A 20858-nucleotide genomic window follows, 5' to 3' on the forward strand; every position below is an offset into this window, starting at 1 on the left:
CACCGTTCAAAGATATACTGGGGGTGTAATTGAATTGGATGCAAGTTGGATGGCATGGACTTGTGGGCTGAAATGGCCTGATGCTGTGCTGCATGTCTAAATTTAAATTTAATTTATAAAATTTTGTACTATCTGTTCCCTCCCTAAACCTCTTTGTCCTTTAACTGCCTTCTGGTTTTAAGGTGCTCCTTAAAACACTTGACCAAAACTTTGAACACATACACATGCCACTTTTCTCAACTCTGGGATATTTTTGCCTTGCACCATCCTAAAGTTGGCAGACATACAGCATGAAGATTATGGATGCCAAAGAGATTATTCTTGTTGATCTTACCCCCACCCTCCCCCAGATCCAATGACCTCCATCAAAATCTATTAAAGCTGGTAATCTCCCAAAGATATTCCAAAGATCAGGGGAAGAACCAATACATTTAGTTCAAATATGTATGTTTTTGTGATTTTGACTTCACAACTCCTTCATGCTTGACAAGGTGAAGTCATACAGAAACTTATGTTTCAGTTTCCTATGAACTTGAATCTGCAAAGGTGTAGCTTGACATTATTATTGACCAATATCTACTCACTGCAGACTTCATTTTTTTGACATAGCAGCACAATGCAGTTGCTTGAAGCATGCTCCATGCTTCAAGAACCATTATGACACTAGAACTGCAAATGCTGGAACCTTGAGTGAACAAAGAGTAGCTGGAGGGACTCAACAAGCCAGGCAGCATCCATGGAGAGAAATGAACAGTCAACGATTCGTGTTGGGGTTCTACGATGAGACAGCAAGCATAAAAAGGGGGAGGGGCCACAAAGAGGCCAAGAGGTGATAAGGTATTGGACAATGAAATTGACAGAGTTGGAGACCTGGTGTTCAGATTTCAGATTTATTGTCACAGTAGATACATGGTATCACATACAACCTGAGATTCCTTTTTCCTGCAGGCATGGCAGAATTGCCATTAATTGGTAGTGCAAAAAGTAAATTGTACACAGCGTAAAATGTAAACAAACAATGAACTGTAAACAAATTAATTGTGCAATACAGAGAGAACAAAAAGAAATTCAATAAAGTGCACAAGTAAGAGTCCTTAAATGACTCTCTGACTGAGTTTGTCGTTGAGGTTTCTGATGTTAGAGGGGTAGCAGCTGTTCCTGAACAGTGGTGCAAGTCTTGTGGCAACAGGGAGAACAGAGCGCGTGCTGAGTGGTGAGTGCTTAATGATTGCTGCTGCTCTCTGATGGCAGCGCTCGCTGTAGATGTGCTCAGTAGTGGGGAGGGTTTTGTCTGTGTTGCCCTAGGCTGTGTCCACAACCTTTTGGAGGGCTTTACACTCAGATATTGGTGTTTCTGTACCAGACCATGATGCAGCCGGTCAGCACACTTTACTACAAGTCTGTAGAAACTTGCCAGGGTTTCTTATGTCATACCAAACCTCCGCAAACTCCTGAGGAAGTAGAGGCACTAATGTGCTTTCTTCATGATGACATTAGTGTGTTGGGTCCAGGAATGATCATCCAAGATAGTGACTCCCAAGAACTTAAATTTGCTCACCTCTCCACCTCTGATCCCCCAATGTTGGGAAATGATTTGAAGGAAAAGTGAGAACGGAGCCAGTAAAGGGCAAATGGATACAGTGGAAGTCATCAAGTTTATTGTCATCTGATTGCACAAATACAACCTGACGAAACAGCGATATCCAGTCCTCGGTGCAAAACATGCAGACACACAGCCAGACATTACACACATACACACAAACAATACATATGCAGGACAAGTATTCATAGGAATAAATAAATATTATTTTTGTAAATATGAGAGTTGTGGATGGTTAGTGTGAGTAGTTCCTTAGATCATTCAGCATTCTCACTGCTCATGGTAAGAAGCTGTTCCTCAGCCTGGTGGTGGGGGCTTTGATACTCCTGTGTCTGTTTCCTGATGGGAGCAGCTGAAAGAGGTCCTCAGTGATTTTGCACCCTCTTCAGACAACAATTGGGTCGATCACATCAAAGGAGGGAGATTCCAGTGATCCTCTCTGCCACTCTTATGGTCCTGTGGAGTTGACCTTCGATCCATTGGATCTGGATCAGGATGGGAGTCGCCTAAAACTAGAAAACCCAGCATTCTTGCTATTGGGTTCTAGTCTTCCCAGGAGCAATATAGTATGTTATTATTCAAGTTTAAGTACGGGTCCCAACCCAAACTGTGTCTCCCCAACTTGTCATTGCTTACTGAATTATTATGAGAGCCAAAGTTATTTCTAAAATGTGCCAGTGTTTAATGTGCACTGAAACAAAAGCAGATGTAAATCATAAAACCTCTCTTTCATATGTTTTTATGAGAGAGATGAAGGCCACTCAGCCTATCAAGTTTGCCGGCTCTCAGAGCAATGCGTCCAGACAACTTATTTCCCTGTGACATATATTCTCACTCCTGAGCCATTATATAAAGGGGTAACTTAACCAGGACTTTGAGCATAGTCAGCACAGGAGGTCAGAATCCAACTCATTCTATACCTCCTGCAAGATACCTCCACTAGCTGCAGCCCCACTGTGCTGCCCCTTTCAAGCCTGCTTAAGCTCCTAGCTGATGCCGTACAAATCCAGTCTTCCCTGCTGTTAATAAATCTAATTAATTCAGTAAACAAGAAAATCTGGAGATGCCAGGATCTAGTGTGTACACAAAGGTACTGGGGAACTCAGCAGGTACACAACATCCATAGGAAGTAAAAAGCAAAAACGAAATGTGCCTGTACTAAACATGAAAACTATCGTTGGCTCACAATTTTTAAAAATGTATGATAATAAACAATAAATTAACATAATGAAGGGGAAGTTATGTGGGAGCTAACAAATTCATGGCTGCTTCTCTTCCTGCCATCTTCTCATGATGTTTCAATGCTTCCTTTCTCCAGTTAGGGGCAGTGTGCCTCCATGCTGCAGCAAAGAGAGGGCATGCAACTGTAGTGAAAGCTTTACTCCAGAAGGGAGCACACGTTGATGCTAAGACAAAGGATTGCTACACAGCCCTTCACATTGCAGTGCAGAACTGTAAGCCCCTGGTGGTACAGACGCTGCTGGGCTTTGGGGCCCAGGTTCAGCTTCAAGGAGGCAAGGTAAGGATAGACAATACATACCGGAGTTTCCAAATGAAGGGCACGTTAACAAAGCTGTGCTGCTGGCCCAATTATGGTTGGCTTGGGAAGATGGTGGTGATATTTCCTTTACTATAGCAGTCTCACAATGACCACTTAACATACATCTCGACACAACATTATTCAAATGGTGATGTCTGGAGCCAGTTGTTCGCTTCAATGAATCAAGGATTTATGAGTACAGTTCAAGTTTATTGTCAAGTGTACTGAGATACGGTGCAAAAATTCATTTGGTCAACTGATACATAATACAGCAGTAAAATCACTCTGCAACATGCAGAGTTACACAGAGAGAGAGATCAGTTGGAAAAAAACAAAGGCCATATTATTTTACTCATGTGAGGTTTACCCAGGAGCCTGATAACAGCAGGAAATATACTTTCCCTGAATCAGAGTCAGTTTATCAGTGTATTCTGATATATCCTTGGCAATGAATGGGAATTCTTGATTATTCAATCACTATTTTGAAAGGGCTGGTTTTGTTAGAGCTTTGCATGGAGGAGCACTGGAAATGACTTCACATTGGACAGATTTGATGACACTTCCTTATAGGAACATTCTCATTTTTCCCAAATGACATGGTTAGCGTAGTGGTTAGCACAATGCTGTTATAGTGCTGTCTGTAAGGAGTTTGTACATTCTTTCCGAGACTGCACGGGTTTCCCCCGGGTGCTCCAGTTTCCTTCCACCCTTCAAAACATACGGGGGGGTGGGGGTTGTAGGTCAATTTGGTGTAATTGGGCGACACATACTTGTAGGCCAAAAGGGTCTTTTGAACTCAAATATTTCAGTGCCATGAATCCAATCTGGGCATTGAAAGTCCCTTGGCTGGACAGGCCTGAACATGACAAATGAACTAAGAGTGGACTATACCTTCCCATTCATTATCATGACATATTCTGTCATGACACTCACGTCAAAAATCTGTGATTTCCTTAACCACCAAAGATCTATTGATCCCAGCCCAAAGGGAGAGCATTTCAGACTTTCAGCTCTGCATGAGGAAAGTTCTCCTCATGTTCTAAAATTGGATTAATGTTGAATTAATATACACATGTGCTTGATGGCTTAATGTGTCAAAGAGCCTGCTTCCATCCTGCATAACCTCTATGCTTCTAAATGACTAACCCCTTATCATAAGGCAATGCCCTCTGCCTCTCAACTCTCTGGAGGTAGAAATAGATCTTCGGCATCTACGCACCCATTTCATTCCATAATCTGAGCACAAGGCACAGCTAATTGTTGGAAACAGATAGATAGCAGTATAACTTCAGGCAGCGACCAATAAGTTTTATGGGCAGTTGCTCAACAGTGCATCCTGGTGACAGGGGACTGATGTCCAGAAGGTTACTTGGATGTAGCTTTTGTCATCTTGAGTCAAAGATATGGACACAAGAAGAAAATTTGAAATAGACAGCACAGTCACATGCCTTTAATATATTTCAGATATGTGTAGTTCATACACAAGCTGTGAACAGAGATGTGACCCTAACTACACTACAGCAAACTTTCTGAATTCCTCATTTTAACTGTCCAATTTCAGCTTCACATTTCGACAGAGTACGTACATGACATCACATGCATCCCTGAAATTCTTTTTCCCGTGGGCCAGGTAGAGTTACCACTTATTTGTAGTACAAAAAAAAACTGACTCAACATACACATGTAAACAAATAAAGAAATGTAAACAAATAGTGCAATACTGAGAAAGAGAAAAAAAATCAATGAAGTGCAAAAGGAAAAATTCTTAAATAAGTCCCTGATTGAGTTTGTTGTTGAAGAATCCAATGGTGGAGGGGTAGCAGCTATTCCTGAACCTGGCGGTGTCTTGTGGCACTATGTCTCTTTCCTGATGGTACCAGCGAGAACAGACCATGTGCTGGGAGTTGTGGATCCTTGATGATTGCTGCTGCTCTCTAATGGCAGAATTCCCTGCAGATGTTCTCAATGGTGGAGAGGATTTTGCCTGTGATGTCTTGGGCTTTGTCCACTACCTTTTGCAGGACTTTATTTTCAGGAATATTGGTGTCGCCATACCAGACCGTGATGCAGCCATTGAACACAAGAGGATGGTGTCTCATTACCAATGGTTCACCTATCTTCAAAGATAGTTCGTTGAAAGCCACACTAGAAAAAGGATGGTTACTCCATAATTTCTGGTTTAAAAATGTCATTTAAACTCCTGTTGCTGTTGTTGAGCAGAAATGCCAATCAAATGGCCTCTCTCTGTACTTAAAACTGGAAATAGCACAGATCAATCTACAGCACAGGGATGTTTTATCTTATTTGCATCAGTGGTGGTGGGGGACTGCGCTGTGCACAATTTGTTTGGTTCATATCCTTGTAATACGAGAGTAACTACACTGGCTGTGAAGGTCTTTAATAACAAGGGCATAAAAAAGCAAAATTCCATCCAGGCATATCTATATCTTGTTGATCCTACCTTCCATCTAAATGAGTCCAATTATACTTCCTTTCTCTCTGCAGGCACAGGAGACTCCACTGCACATTGCTGCTCAAGTTAAAGATGGTGAGAAAGTGGCGGAGATCCTGTTAAAAAGTGGAGCAGATGTAAATGCTCAGCAAGAGGTAAGAATATCTAGAATTTGACCATGCATATCACCCAACCATGAAATACAGTAATGTGCACTGCTTGAAATTGCCTCATAGAGGATGCCTTGTTGAAGTCATTGATGTGGAGTACGACATCATTGATATTCTTATATCATGCATTCAGTCAGACATTTGGCCAAGGACAAATTAACATCCCAATGGCCTTTAATAAATCTTATTTGACATTCACTAATGTAGCAAAACTCTTTGATGATGCATTTAGAATATTGAAAAATTGGAATACATTTTACCATGGTGTTTTATTGAGATACTTTGGCTCAATTATCAGAATTTACTCTACCATTCAGTATTCTTCCATAACATGAAAGCTCAATAACACAAAGATTAATGAAATTAATTAAAAATTAACAGTGGCTGAGAGGTCTTCCTGATGCCAATTGTAACAAATTGATCTAGAATTAGTAATTACACAGAATGCTGGAGAAATTCAGCAGGTCCCACAGCGTCCATAGGAGGCAAAGATATATAACCAATGCTTCAAGCCTGAACCCTTGGTCTAGATATGAACAAAAAGCAGATGGGAGCCTTAACGAAAAAGTAGGAGGAGGAGGGAAAAAGGGGCAGGAGAAAGAACATAGTCCAACATCCAAGAGGCCAAGGGTGGACATGGCTAGGAGGGGAGGAGAAAAAAGCTAAATGTAATGGATCTGTGTTAATATGAATCCTTAATTTAATGTTAAAGCTATATTTTATCTAGATATGGTTTAATAAGTTAGTTTGGGTGGTTACAGGGGCACAAAGACAAAACATTAGCATTTTAAACACACTTAGTGATAGAAGTCAGAAGCAAGTTTGAGATGAAAATAAATGCTGATTGAAGTTAGAGTCAAAAAGATGAAAAGGATTTAGGATGGTTCTTGAGATATTGGAATCAATAGGTGTTAGTTCAGAAGCACCTGTATAAATGCATGGTCATTTTAGTTCTAAGGATAGTAGACTTCTCGGAGACAAAAGTGGACTTAAATGCTTTAAGCACATGCATGTCGAAAGACTTTATGAGCTTCAAAGACAGAAATGATGTAACATAGCATGTGACATGACAAATGGGCTGGAACTATATTATCGAAATGAGAGACAAACAGTACAGTGTGGAGAATACAGAAGTCAAAACCCTGTGACATCTAGGTTTGTAACCTTGTGAAAGATAAGGTTGAATTAAAGTAACCAGAATAGGTGCTGTTGTGTGTTACTCCTGGAAAATGGGGAGCACAGAATAAGTGGCTTTTAAAATAAGGAAGACCACTTCGTTGTCTCTTTGGAAAATAGGACACAATTCTTCTGGGTCCAATTTGTATGGCCACTTCGTTTAATCCTTGTCTGGGTTTTGTGAATTAATTGTGGAAGAACATAGCTGCACTAGTTGTCTCTTTGAAAAGTGGGCAAATTCTTCATATGGAAAACAGATTTCAAAATCTTCAGTAAAAAGAAGATTGGATTCTGGGAAGACTGGAATTGTATTATTCTTTTCATAGGAGGTACATTGGTGGCTCAAAAGATGGTCACTTCCATTTAAAGATTATTTCTTAAGTCAGCAAAAGAATTGTAAGTGAGGAGGTCTGAAGATATGATGTTTAAAAGGACTTTATAATTATTTCTGAAATGAAAATTTAAGACTTTCAAGCAAGACTAAAATGATGCTGAAGTTTTAAAATTGATTTTTGAGAGTGGGACTTTAATTACACACAACACACACACACATTTTACATTTGTGCGTAGTGGGGTTAAATTTAGAGACAAATTTATGTTATTGATAGTATAATAAAAAAATATTATTTTGAATTTGCCATTGTCTGGGAATTTTCCATTGCTGTTCCTGAGCTAGTGCTAACAAAGACCCTTTCATCCCAAAAAGAGTTAAAAGGGTTGTTAGTTCGTAACATGAGTAAAGCTTCATTCACAGCTACCCCCTCCCCCAATAAATCAACTGTATATCACATTAATAGGAACTTTGCATGATGTGAGGGCAACAATTAAAAGCTTTAAATAATCACATAGAAATACATGAACAGTAAACATGCATAATTATACATGAAGGTATAGCTTTTACCTACATTAAGTCATTGTATTCATGGAATCATAGCGTCTTACAGAATGGAAAATGCCTATAGGCCTATCTTGAGCATCGCAAACAGAAAGCCTGCATTAGGCCCATCCCCCTCCAAGCCCCTTCCATCCAAGTAGTCATCCAAGTGTGTCTTAAAAAAAGCTCTGCTACTTTGTCTGGCAGCTCGTTCCATGTGCCCATCAGCCTCTGAGTGAAGAATTGTCCCTCCATGTCTTTTCTAAATCCCACCCTTTCGCCTTATTGTTACATCCTCTTGTCTTAGATCCTCCTACTCTAGGAAACAGACTGTCACTGTTCATCTTATCAATGCGCCTCACAATTTTATAGACCTCAGTAAGATCCCCTGTCTGTCTACTACGCTCCAAAGAAAACAAGCCTAGTTTTTGCTGTCTCACAGTAAACTCAACTTCCCTAATCCAAGCAACAACTTTCTGCACCATTTTCAGCTTTATAATATCTCCCAATAACTCGATGACCAAAATTAGACACAATATTATGAATTTGGCCTCAGAGTCATTTTGTACAACTTCATTATAACATCTCAACATTTGTAACTAATACCCCGATTGGTGTCGGTAAGCTTCCCAAACGCTCTTATCACTGCTCAGTCTACCATCCTTGATCCAGATCCTGTTGCAAACTCAGGTATCCTTCTTCACTGTCCACTGTAGCACATAATTTCATGTCACCTGCATGCCTACTTGTCACAAACACCCTTGTCCAAATCAAGTATGTATATTACAAAAAGCAAAGGTTCTCGCACTGAAACTGGGATACTCCACTGGTCATGTTGCTCCTGTCTGGAAAACTGCCATCTACAATCATTCTCTGACTTCTATCACGAAGCCAACATGTCATCCAGTAGGCGAGATGGCTTCCTACCTCATGTACCCAACCTATACCAATCTACTATGTGAGACCTTATTAAACGCTTTATAAAATCCATATAAATAGCATCAACAGCTTTGCCCTCATCAATCCCCTTTTGTCACCTCTACAAAAAATTCTATCAAGTTCTTGAGATATGATTTCTCATCCTGACCCTCCTTAATTTTCCCTGGCCATCCAAATATGGATGGATTCTAACTCTCACAATCCTCCCCAGCTGTGTCCCAGCCACTGACATCCTTAATTACCCAGATTTTTCAAAGGGCCCTTTTTAAATGACAGCACAATATTTGCCATCGCTCGGACCTCCAGAACTTCTCCTGTCCTCAGCGATGTGTTAAAAATGTCTGCCAAGACCCCACCAATTTTCTTCCTGTCCTCCAAAACATGATATGTACTTGGAGATTTATCTAATTTATAACAATAATATATATTAATTTTTTTTTTAAATAATGATCTAAGAGTGCTGCCACTTCACTTCTGATGCAGGCATGCCCAAAGCTCTCTTTAGTTACCTCCCTCACTTCCCACTCCTGTTTATCCTCCTCCAGAAGAAATATTACAAAATATTCTTTTAAAATCTTCCTCACCACCCCTGACTCTTCTCAGAGATGCCCATCCTGATCCTTAAGGGATATTTTTTTTCCCTCGTGACCTTTTTTGTTCTGAATATTCATAAAGTGTTTCTAGATTCTCCTTAACACCGTCTGCCAGAGCATCTCAAAACTTCTTTAACCTGCCTTCACTATGTTATATTTCTTATACTCCCTTGAACCTGTCTGCCTGCATTTGATGTATGCCTCCTTTTCCCTTCTGATCTGTGCCTCTATGTCTCTGGGAAGGTGATGTGACATTTAATAATAAAAGTCTCATTCAGCCAGGCTTTCCAGTATCAGCACCGATACTTCATAATCCTGAAGTTTGTCTTTTCACTTGTATACCTGAAGTGTTGGACATGTACTGAGATTCATTTTCACAGATTTCAAATTTATTGTCAGAGTGCATACATGATATCACACACAACCCTCAGATACTTTTTCCTGTGGGTGAGACAAAATTACTACTTGCTGATCGTGCAAAATAAAACAGACTCAGCATACACATGTAAACAAATAAAGAAATGTAAACAAACTGACTGGATAATACAGAGAGAGAGAAAGAAAAAATATAAATTAAGTGCGAAATAAGAGTCCTTAACTAAGTCCCTGATTGAGTCTGTTGTTGAGAATTCTGATGGTGGAGGGGAAGCAGCTGTTCCTGAACCAGGTGGTGCGAGTCTTGTGGCACCTGGATCTCTTTCCTGATGGCAGAGCGAGAACAGAGCATGTACTGGGTCATGTGGATCCTTAATGCTGTCTGCTGCTTTTTAATGGAAGCGTTCCCTGCAGATGTTCTCGATGGTGGGGAGAGTTTTGCCTGTGATGTCCTAGGCTGTGTCCACTACCTATTGCAGGGCTTTATGCTCAGGGGCATTGGTTTCCCCAGAGCAGACAGTGATGCAGCCAGTCAACACACTTTACACCACACATCTGTAGAATTATTTTGATTTTTTAAAAATAATTAGACATACAGCACAGTACCAGGCCCTTTTGGCTTATGAGCCAGTGCCACCTGTGGTGATCAGGAGTTGGTGATCCTCCTGACAACTAGAAGGCATCAGAGATGGAATATTCCACCTCTTGTTAGATGCAAAATAGATGTCCCACAAGGGACAAAATATAATTGATACAAAAGAACCCAAATTTTTTTTTACAATATGGTACCAGGAATGGAATATCAACAAGAGACTTGGAAAGTGTGAAGCCTCATGACACTGTGAATTAGACTGGGAATGCTGACTATGAGTGGCAGTTGTTCAAACAATTATTTGTGCTGTTACCTGCAAGCTATTGGACTAGATAACAAACCGGATACATGGAAGATTGCACTGCTGTTTACTGTGGTGGGATCTCAAGCACTAGAGATTTTCAACATGCTTGTTTTTGCCGAGGCAGATGGCCAGCGCAAATTCAACAAGGTTATCAAGAAGCTTGATGGACACTGCTCATTAAAAAAAATGAATGTTTGAGAGGTACGTGTTTCCCTTAAGCTTGCAGTTGCAGGCAAAGAGCTTTGATACTTTTTAATAGACTTGAAATTGAAAGTAAGAACATGCAATTTTGGATTGCTGCAAGATTCAATTACCTTTGATCAAATTGTGTTCAGAATTATTGACAAGAAAGTGCAAGGACAGACAAATGCAGAAGATCCAGCCTGTAGCACAACAGAGGAAACATCATAAGTGATAGAGAGTAGTGGACCAGCGGTGCTGACATATGCACCTTTGTTGAGAAGATCCACACACATTATCAAACCACTGAACAGGCTGGATTTCTAAAAGGAAAAGAAGCGTACACTTGAAAAAGTTTGTACTTTTGATATTTGTGTTTATGTTTATGTTTAACTTTAAATTGAAATGAATTCTGTATTACCATGTAATGTTGCTAGATCGAACATCTTAAGGAAAGCGGATGTGGTGATTGGAAGTTGGTGATCCCTCTGACCACTAGAGGGCATCAGAGATGGAATGTTCCACCTTGGGTTAGATGTAAAATGGATGTCCCACGAGGTTGTGAGTTGTTAATAAAATATAATTAATACAAAAGAACCAAAGTTTCTTTATAACATTAGAAGAAACATCACACCGCCCAATTACATCTAATTAAATTACAACCCTGGAATGTTTTGAACGGTGGGATGAAACTGGACCACCTGGAGGAAACCCTAATCAGACATGGGAAGAACATACAAACTCCTTAAAAACAGCGCAGCCTTTGAACCCCAGTCTCAGTCGGTGGCAGTGTAATGCATTGCGCTGCTCTGCTAACTATGCCACCATGGTTTCCAATATCATGCCAAATATCTGCAAACTCGTGAGGAAGTAGAGGTGCTGATGTGTGTTCTTCACAATGCCATTTGTGTGTTGAGTCCGGGAAAAATCTTCCGAGATAGAGACTCCCAAGAACTTAAATTTATTCATCCTCTTCCTCCAACAATGATCATTGGTTCATACACTTTCGGCTTTTTCTTCCTGAAATTAGCTCTTTAGTTTTGGTGGCATTGAGTGTGAGGTTGTTGTTGGTGCACCATTCAGCCCAGTTTTTAATCTCTCTCCTGTATGCTGAGTCATTGCTGGTTTTTATATAACCCACTGTCATGGTACCATCAGTGAATTTGTAGATCCTGCCTTACCAGGTAGCTATTGATCAAAGAGAAATCAACAATGTCTTGAGCATTACATGAGTGAATAAAAATTCAAAATAAATGCAGATGCTGCAACTCTGAAATAGTTGTATTTAAATGCAAAATGTATGGTGAAATGAAGCATGATCATAATTTTATGGAGGTTATTAAAGACTTCTCTGCAGTTTATGGTGATAACTGTAGAGCAGTAGTTTTCAACTTGCTACCCAAAACTCACATTCCACCTTAAGCAATCCCTATGCCATAAGTGCTCTGTGAGTAGTAAGGGATTGCTTAAGGTGGTATGTGAGTAGAAAGAAAAAAGTTTGAAAACCACTGTTTTAATTGTACTTAATTGACTCGTTATGTGCACAGTTACATAACTCCAAAGGAAATGTGCCAATGACAACTTTTCTCAAGCAAAATATTTCAGTAACAATTGGGTCTAGAGCAATGGTTCTCAACCTTCCTTTCCACTCACAAGCAATCCCTTACTAATCACAGAGCACTTACGGCATAGGGATTGCTTAAGGTGGAATGTGAGTTTGGGGGGGGGGTGCAGTCTGCAAGTCAAGGAAAACTGCATGAATCTTTAAGAAAATAATTTAAAGCTTCAAATCTGATCATTGATTTTTTTCTCCAATTTCTTTAATTTTATGCGATTTTTTGGATTGAAGGTGAATCTGTACCAGCCCATGAATGAATTTTTGCAAAACTCATCATCTTGAGTAGTTATAGAGTTAAACAAGAGAGCATGAGAGGATTACAGCAAGCATACCTTGTTGGGAGAGGTGTCCATTCTTCTCACATCCTGAGCACACTGCTTCTTTGGCTGGAAGTGAAGTTGGGGACAGCCCTGCATGGAGGTGGCTTGGGACCCCACGACCCAAGATGGTGGTGCTTGCGTTCCCCATGAGGCGGCCGCGTTGTTAGAGGAGAATAAGTCCATGTTCTGGAGGGCTACATTTTGGACACCTCAAAGGCTCTCTGCAAGTTCAGTTTGTCCAGTTCCAGCAGATGCTGGTGAATGTAGTCTGGTACGATTCTTGCTATGCAGGTGTCCCAAATGAGCTCATCTGTGTAGACCTCAGCAGTAATATCTCTGCAGCCACAGGCTCACCTGAGTTCGCACAGGGACGGAAAGTATTCCTCGAGTGTCTCACTGGGTTGTGGCTTGCGAGTGGCCAGGAGGTGTCTGGCATAGACCATGTTTGTCCTTGGCCTGTATTGCCTTTGGAGCTTGTTCATTGTGCATTGTGCAGCCCTGATGATCACATAGACGGGGTAGCCAACCCACAATTGTAGCAGGTGTAGCTTCTGTACGGACAATAACCACACCACCAGTGCGAGTATAAGACAGCTTTAATAAACTAATATGTACACTAAGAGGTCTTGTCTCTCTGGAAGACGAACCTGGAAGGCTAGACTGTAGCTCTGGACTGCGTTATATAGAAGGTCACCGGGATGACCCCTGGTGACCTAGTGGTGTAATTACATATCACCACATTCACCCCCCCCTTAAAAAATTGTTATTTCCCCCCCACCCCCCGTCCTCCTTCCCTTGTTTGTAAGTTCATCAGTCTAAAATTTTTCATGGCTTCCGTTGCCTTCTGGACCTCCTCGGTAGTGGTATAGGGGTGGGGAGTCCGGTCTGCCTTTCAGCCTTTCTTGGTGGAGGTGTGGGAGTGGGGAGTACTAGATGGCCATGTGGCTGTGTGGGTTGGGGATTCTCTTGTATGGGATTATGTCCTGCCATCGTCTAGGGTGGTGATATTTTGTGGGGCGGACGTACCCAGGGTCCTGATTTCCAGGGTTGGGTGGTATAGTCCTCTGGGGTGACTCGATGGACGACTGTTCTAGTGACTGCTGCTGCGCTCCTTGTGGATCCGTAGACATCTGTGTTTCCTCCGCATTGTTCACACATCCGGCCGGCGCGAGATCCCTGGTGGCCACCGAGTCTTCTTTTCCATCTGGGAATGTGACAAGGTGTACTGAAGGTTGGCATGCCTCAACTCCACTTGATCCGCTTTGTGGGGTCTGCAGTGCTTCCGGAGGAGAACAGGCCCCGGTGTCATCGTCCATTTAAGCAGGACTGTGCCCGTCGTGGCTTTCCTTGTGAAAGAAAAGATACGGTCATGTGGGGTCATGTTAGTGGCAGTACACAACAAAGAACGTATAGAATGTAGGACTTCTGGCAACACTTCTTGCCATCTAGTAACAGGCAGGTCTTTTGCTTTTAGATCAAGAGGACCGTTTTCCAGATAGTGGCATTTTCCCTTTCGACTTGTCCATTCCCCCTGGGATTGTAACTTGTAGTGCGGCTGGTAGCAATCCCTCTCTCGTGCAGGTACTGCTGTACTTTTGCGCTCATGAATGCAGCTGCCCTGTCTGTGTGTATGTAGTTCGGGTACCCAAATATGCTGAAGATGGGTTGGAGGATTTTATAACAGTGGCTGCTGATGCATCAGAACACGGGATTGCGGAGGGGAAATGGGAATATTCATCTATTACGTTTAGGAAATAGACATTTCTATTATTGGACGGGAGTGGACTTTAAAATGGAGGCTGAGGCACTCAAAAGGTTTGGTAGCTTTTATCAGGGTGGCTTTGTCTGGCCGGTAAAATTGCGGTTTGCATTCCGCACAGATGGAGGAGCTCTTGTTCACTGACCTCACTTCCTCTACTGAAAATGGGAGGTTTTGAGTTTTCATGAAGTGAAACAGTCTAGCGACCCCCGGGTGGCCCAGCTCATTGTGCAACCTCTGCAACTGGGATGTGTGGTTAAGGATGGCACAAATGCTTCTGGACAGCGCGTCCAGGGGCTCATTGAGTCTCCCTGGGCGGTATAGAATGTCGTAGTTAAATGTAGACAATTCTATCCGCCAGCACAGAATTTTGTCATTCTTAATTCTCCCCCTGTTCTGGTTATCGAACATAAAAGCCACAGACCATTGGTCCGTGACGAGGGTGAAGTGTTTGCATGTCAGATAATGTTGCCAGTGCCTTACTGCTTCCACAATGGCTAGGGCCTCCTTCTCTACTGCTAAGTGTCTTACTTCTGACCCCTGAAGGGTTCGCGAGAAAAAGGCCACCGGTCATCCATCTTGGTTTAGGGTGGCTGCCAGAGCCACATCGGATGCATCCGTTTCTACTTGAAACGGGATCAACTCATCTATGGACCGCATGGTAGCTTTAGCGATATGGTCCTTAATGTCCCTGAATGCTCTGGTGGTGGCTGGGCACAGTGGGAAAATTGAGGCTTTTATAAGTGGGCGGGCCCTGTTGGCATAGTTGGGGACCCATTGGGCATAGTAAGCAAACAGTCCCAAACACCTTTTTAGTGCTTCTTTCAGCGTGTGTGGCACTGGGAAGTCTAGAAGAGGGCGCATACAGATGGGGTCTGAGCCGATTTCCCCGTTCTCCACTATGTAGCCCAGGATTGGTAACTTCCTGGCACTAAAGACGCATTTGTCCCTGTTGTATGTTAGGTTCCTGCCTGGAAGAAGCGTTTTAAATTCATGTCATGATCCTCCTGAGTGTGGCCACAAATTGTCACATTGTCTAAGTAGGGGAACACTGCTTTCAGTTGGAACTCATCTACTATTCGGTTAATTTCTCTCTGAAACAAAGACACTCCATTGGTGACACCGAAGGGGAGTCGCAGAAATTGATTCAGTCTACCGTCTGCCTCAAATGCCGTGTAAATGGGATCACTGTTTCTAATGGGCAGTTGGTGGTGTGCTGCCTTCAGGTCTATGGTGGAGAAAACCTTATACTGTGCAATGTTGTTGACCATGTCTGCTATGCGTGGCAGGGAGTAGGCATCTAGTTGTGTAAATTTGTTGATTGGCTGTAATCCACTACCATGCGCAGTTTTTCTTCTGACTTTATTACAACCACCTGGGCTCTCCAAGGGTTGGTGCTCTGCTCTATGATGCCCTCCTGTAATAGCCTGCGGATCTCTGTCCTAATGAAGCCTCTGTACCTCCTGCTCTTTGTGGCTATTGGTGTGCATTCTGGGGTCAGGTGTGTGAACAGCGGAGGAGGGTTCTGTGTTCAGGACAGACAAGCTGCAGTGTTGTTTCTTCGTAAGGCGTAGTGGGGGGTGAGGCCCGTTGTGCACTATTGTAATGTTTTCTAACTGGCACTGAAAATCTAACCCCAACAGTACCGGGGCACAGATGTGAGGGAGTACTAGTAATTTGAACCCTTCGTATTTTGTACCCTGGATTTCTAGAGTAACGCTGCAAAACTGTTTTACCTCAGTCGCAAGGCTGCTGGCAGCTAACAGGATCTGGTGCTCACTCGGGTGTGTGGGGAGGACAATGTGGTTGACTAACCCCTGGTCAATAAACCTTTCAGCGCTTCCACTATCTATTAAGCAATTTACCCTCACATCATTAATTTTGATGCACACAGTGGCATCAAATAAATTGTGTGGACTCGCCTGATTCATGCATTGGGAAGCAAGTCTGGCGTGTCCTTCATGTCCTTCCATCCGATAGTACTCGATGTCATATTCATCTCCTGAAGCCTGTGTCCTCTTGCTTTGTAGCATTTGTCCAAGATGGCTTCTTCTGTTTGTCTGTGGAGAAAGAAGACCTTTCCCGCCTCTCATTAGCATGAGAATGGGCCTTGGCTGTGGCCTTGGGGCTTTTGCATATTGTCCACATTTTCCACAGTTGGAACAGACATTTTCTCTGGCAGGGCAGAGGGCTCTGAGGTGCTTTCTTTGTCCACAGAAAAAGCACTTGGGACCCTCAAGGTGCTGCTGCTGCTGTGATTTCCTGTGAAGCAGCATACTTTTCTTTTCGTGGGGCTAGAGGGTCCAGCAGTGTGACGTTTGTCCCAGCCCCAGGGTCCTGTGAGTACTCCTCCAATTCTTTCCTGGTGCTTTCTAAAGCTTCCTCAATAGTCTCTGCCTCATCTAGCCCCACCATTCCTTTCTCTAGCAATCGATGTCTTGTCTCAGTGGACCGTATGCCCGCAACAATTCTGTCCCTAATAAGGTCCTCCGTATACTCCTGAGCTGATGCTGCTTTAAAGTTGCAGCCTCTCGCCAGGTCTTTCAGAGAGAGTATAAAGTCTCTGGCAGACTCCCCTACTTGTTGTGACCTGGTCATGAGTCTATTCCGGGAGTGGAGTTCACTTTGCCCCTTACTGTAATGCCTCTGTAAAATGCTCATTGTCTCTTGGTAGGACCTGGCATCCTGTATAAGGGAGTAAGAATGGTCTCCCAGCTGCGCTAACAGCAGCATTAATAGCTCTTTATCCGATGCCTCAGCACTCTCCACGTAATTCAGAAAACATCTCTGCCAGCGGCCAAAGTGCAAGCTGGCTCCGGGATTTCTGGGGTCGAGCTCCAGCCTGTCTGGTCGCAGCACATGGCTAAGCCGCAGACTCTGGTCCCTTAGGTGTGGGAAGGGTAGACCCTGGGGTACTGGGAGGTGCTAGTAGAGCCTCTGTGGGGCTTGTGTCTGCTGGAGGTGTAACCTGGGTCCTTGGGGCTGTTGGCTGAGTCTTTGGCTTTGGGACGTTTGCAGTGGGCTTAGGGGGGATCCCAGCGGTAGCGTCAGGTCTCCGTGGTACTGGGGAAACTGCTGCTGGGGGAGTAACGTTAGCGGTGTCTGCTTTCCCTGGCTCTGGAGTCGTCGGGAATTCTGCATATACGTGGCAATCGGGAGCACGACTTGTGGAGATCCTTCCACCCGCGCTTGTAGTGTTCCCTTTCTGATCGGACCGGGATTTAGGGTCGGCAGCGCCTGTACCGGCGAACCCACGGGCAGGGAGGGTTCTTGACCATTTCTTACCTGCCCTATCGTACTTCTGTGGTCTTCCCCGCATTCCACCACGATTCCAGTACAGTGGTCCCTCGCCATCTCTGTCCTCGGATGCACGTGCATGCTAGTCATCCCCGGATTCCATTCCTCAGGAAGAGTCTCCAAGTGGTCGGGAATGCTAGACTGTAGCTCTGGACTGCTTTATATACAAGGTCACCGGGATGACCCCTGGTGACCTAGTGGTGTAATTACATATCACCACAGCTTGTAGTCATTGGAACCCACGACTTGATCGAAGGGGTGCAGAAAGTTGTTAAAACAGAGTAGTCAGAGCTTGAATTGGTCTGGGGCTTTGGGCGATTGCGGATTAATATCTAGCTTGTCTGGCCACAGCAATTTGTCTATTGTGGTAAAAACATAATGGTGATAAAATTGATACACTATCGATAACGTTACTAGATGACAGGCTTTTATTATCATAAGACTGGACACATGCTCATGTTGCTGGCCCAATTCCAGGATTTGTACTGAGGGAGGGACTCAAGGGTAATTGCCTTTATTGGGGAATTCCAGCAGGAGGAGTTACAGGGAGGAGGCGGGCCAGCCATACACAGAAATACAGTACCAATGTCATATCAGCTTCACAGTGGCATCTCCACAGTGTAATTGGACAGCATGGGCTTGTGAGCTGAAAGGGCCTTTTACCGTGCTGTCTGTCTAATTAAAATTTTATTTTAATATTTGAAATACTTCACTGTAAAACCAATGTAAATTAGTCCAGTTGAAATTTCTTTAGAAAATGTAGTTTATTTTGTTCATGCACTAGTTATTCTGAACAATTTAAGAATGCTTTTCATCTATTGTTGTGTATTCTTTCTAGTTGTAGCATGATTAATGTAATTTGTTTATGTCCATAGAATGGTGAGACAGCAATGCATATAGCAGCTCGGCATGGGAACCTGAAAATGATCCAAGCATTAATGGAGGAGGGAGGTGATCTAACGTGGCAGTCAAAGGTAAGAGGGCCCAAAACTGCAACTCTATCGTATAGAAGCATATAGATAAAAGTATGAATAAGCCTTTTGATCCACCTACTCACCCTTGACCCTTGACTCACCTTCCTTTTATATTTCTTTCTTCTCCATTTCCACTCCTCATGTAGAATGTCAACCCAAAATGTCAACACTTCCTTTCCATCCACAGATACTGCTTGATCTGCTGAGTTCATATTTTGCTGTTGATTCTTCAATCCCGTTTTGCCTTCCAATGCAATCATGGCTGAAATTCAATATAATCCTGACTTAAGTCTCCGGTGACACCCCATAATTAAAACAACCTGTACCCTCAACTATGCTATTATATCTTTTCAATGGTGTGGTGACCAGATTTGTTGTATAAAGTTGGATCATAAACTCTTGTTTTCAATATCTGATTCATCAAGAACAGAATACAATATGCCTTCTTATTTACATATTTACCAGTGCTGCCACCTTCAAGAATAATTGGATTCACACACCAAGGTCTCTTTATTCTTCAATATTCCGTAGGAGCTTACCATTCAAAGTACATCCCTGGTCTCATTAGAACTCTCAATTATCAGGATCAACCCCCATCGATCATTTTTAAGCCCACTTGATCTTCATTTCACTATTATCCAGTAGCCGAAGACTACCCTCCACATGGTCAACGACTCCACCAATGGTAGTGTCATCTGTGAAGTCATTCATCGTGCCACCTACATCCACATTAAATCATTCACATAAGTCATTTAAGTAGTACAAGGATCAGATCTCAGGGTACTTGGAAGCATACAGTAAAATAGGCCTGACAATCCTGTTGGAATTCTTTGAGGAAATAACAGGAAGGTCAAACAAAGGAGAGTCAGTGGTTATTGTTTACTTGGATTTTCAGAAGGCCATTGACAAGGCGCTGCTCCACATGAGGCTGCTAAGCAAGATGAGATAGATATTAGCATGGATAGAAGATTGGCAAGTACTGGAACTCTTCTTTTCACATTGTATGCAAATGATTTGGATGATAGAATTGGCCAGGTTTGTGGATGATACAAACATAAGAGGGGCAAGTAGTGTTGAAGAATTAAACATGAAAATCTATAGACACCGTGGTTGAAGTAAAAACATAATGTTGGAGAAACTCAGCAGGTCAGTGTCCTTTATATAGCAAAGGTTAAAACACATAACCAATGTTTCAGGCTTGGGCCCTTCATCAAGGTATGGAAAAATGTCAGCAGGCGTCTGAACAAAAGAGAAGGGGGAGAACTGTGGGTAGGAGGTGATAGGTGGAGAAGAGAGGGATGGTACAGCAGAAATCAAGGGGAGGAGGAATGGCTAGGAGAATAGAGGGAAGGGGAGAAGAGGAGAGCAGGTTAGCAGAAATTGGAAAAGTCGATGTAAATGCAATCTGGCTGGAGAGTGCCCAGACAGAAAATCAGGAGCTGTTCCTCCAATTTGCGGGGGGTCTTGGTGGGATAGGACATGAACCCATGGACAGACGTGTGAGTGTGGGAGTGTGACACAGAACTGAAATAATTGGCTTCTGGGAGGTATCTGTCGCTGGTAAGGACAAAGCAAACGTACTCAGCGAAGTGATATCCCAATCTGCGCCCAGTCTCTCCAATGCAGATAAGGAAGATGTTAAGGGAGCACTGAGTCTGCAGGATAGACAGGCTAGGTTGGAGACTGGGCAATGAAATGGAACATGGAATACAGTGTAGAGAAGTGTATGATCATGCACTTTGGTGAAAGGAATAAAGACAATGAGTTCAGAAATCAGAGGTGCAGAGGGACTTGGGAGTCCTTGTGCAGGTTTCCTTGAAGGTTAACTTGGATGTAGAATCAATGGTAAGGAAGGCAAATGCAATGCCAGCATTCATTTTGACAGGGACAGGATATAAAAGCATGAATGTAATATTGAGGCTTTATAAGGCTTTAGTCATACCACAGCTGGAGTATTTTGAGCAGTTGTAGGTTCCATATCTAAGGAAGGATGTGTTGGCATTGGAGAGGGCAACATTAAGGGCTTCATTGTTACCATAGCATTTAGTGCAACACTGTTACAGCACCAATGACCCAGTTTCGAATCCAGCACTAT

The 20858-nt window shown here is 42.8% G+C and overlaps 1 protein-coding gene and 1 long non-coding RNA gene across 25 annotated transcripts in view; one reads left to right on the forward strand and one right to left on the reverse strand.

The window, feature by feature from the left end:
* Window positions 1–5782, reverse strand: part of LOC138755760 (uncharacterized) — a 56020-nt gene extending 50238 nt beyond the window's left edge. Inside the window, exon 1 of the long non-coding RNA XR_011352552.1 lies at window positions 5602–5782. This is a non-coding gene — a long non-coding RNA (uncharacterized lncRNA). The remainder of the gene's footprint in view (window positions 1–5601) is intronic.
* Window positions 1–20858, forward strand: part of trpn1 (transient receptor potential cation channel, subfamily N, member 1) — a 269947-nt gene that overhangs the window by 152531 nt on the left and 96558 nt on the right. For 22 of the 24 annotated variants that reach the window (XM_069922285.1, XM_069922291.1, XM_069922289.1 and 19 more), the window contains 3 exons: window positions 2919–3119; window positions 5646–5747; window positions 18665–18763. In XM_069922285.1, the coding sequence (XP_069778386.1) occupies window positions 2919–3119; window positions 5646–5747; window positions 18665–18763 (402 nt within the window). Of the gene's footprint in view, window positions 1–2918; window positions 3120–5645; window positions 5748–10746; window positions 10817–10954; window positions 11150–18664; window positions 18764–20858 lie in introns of those variants that run through there. The other 2 variants (XM_069922300.1, XM_069922299.1) reach the window with 2 other exon arrangements.

This window comes from Narcine bancroftii, chromosome 2 (genome assembly GCF_036971445.1).
Source record: "Narcine bancroftii isolate sNarBan1 chromosome 2, sNarBan1.hap1, whole genome shotgun sequence".
In the NCBI taxonomy this organism is placed as follows: domain Eukaryota; kingdom Metazoa; phylum Chordata; class Chondrichthyes; order Torpediniformes; family Narcinidae; genus Narcine; species Narcine bancroftii.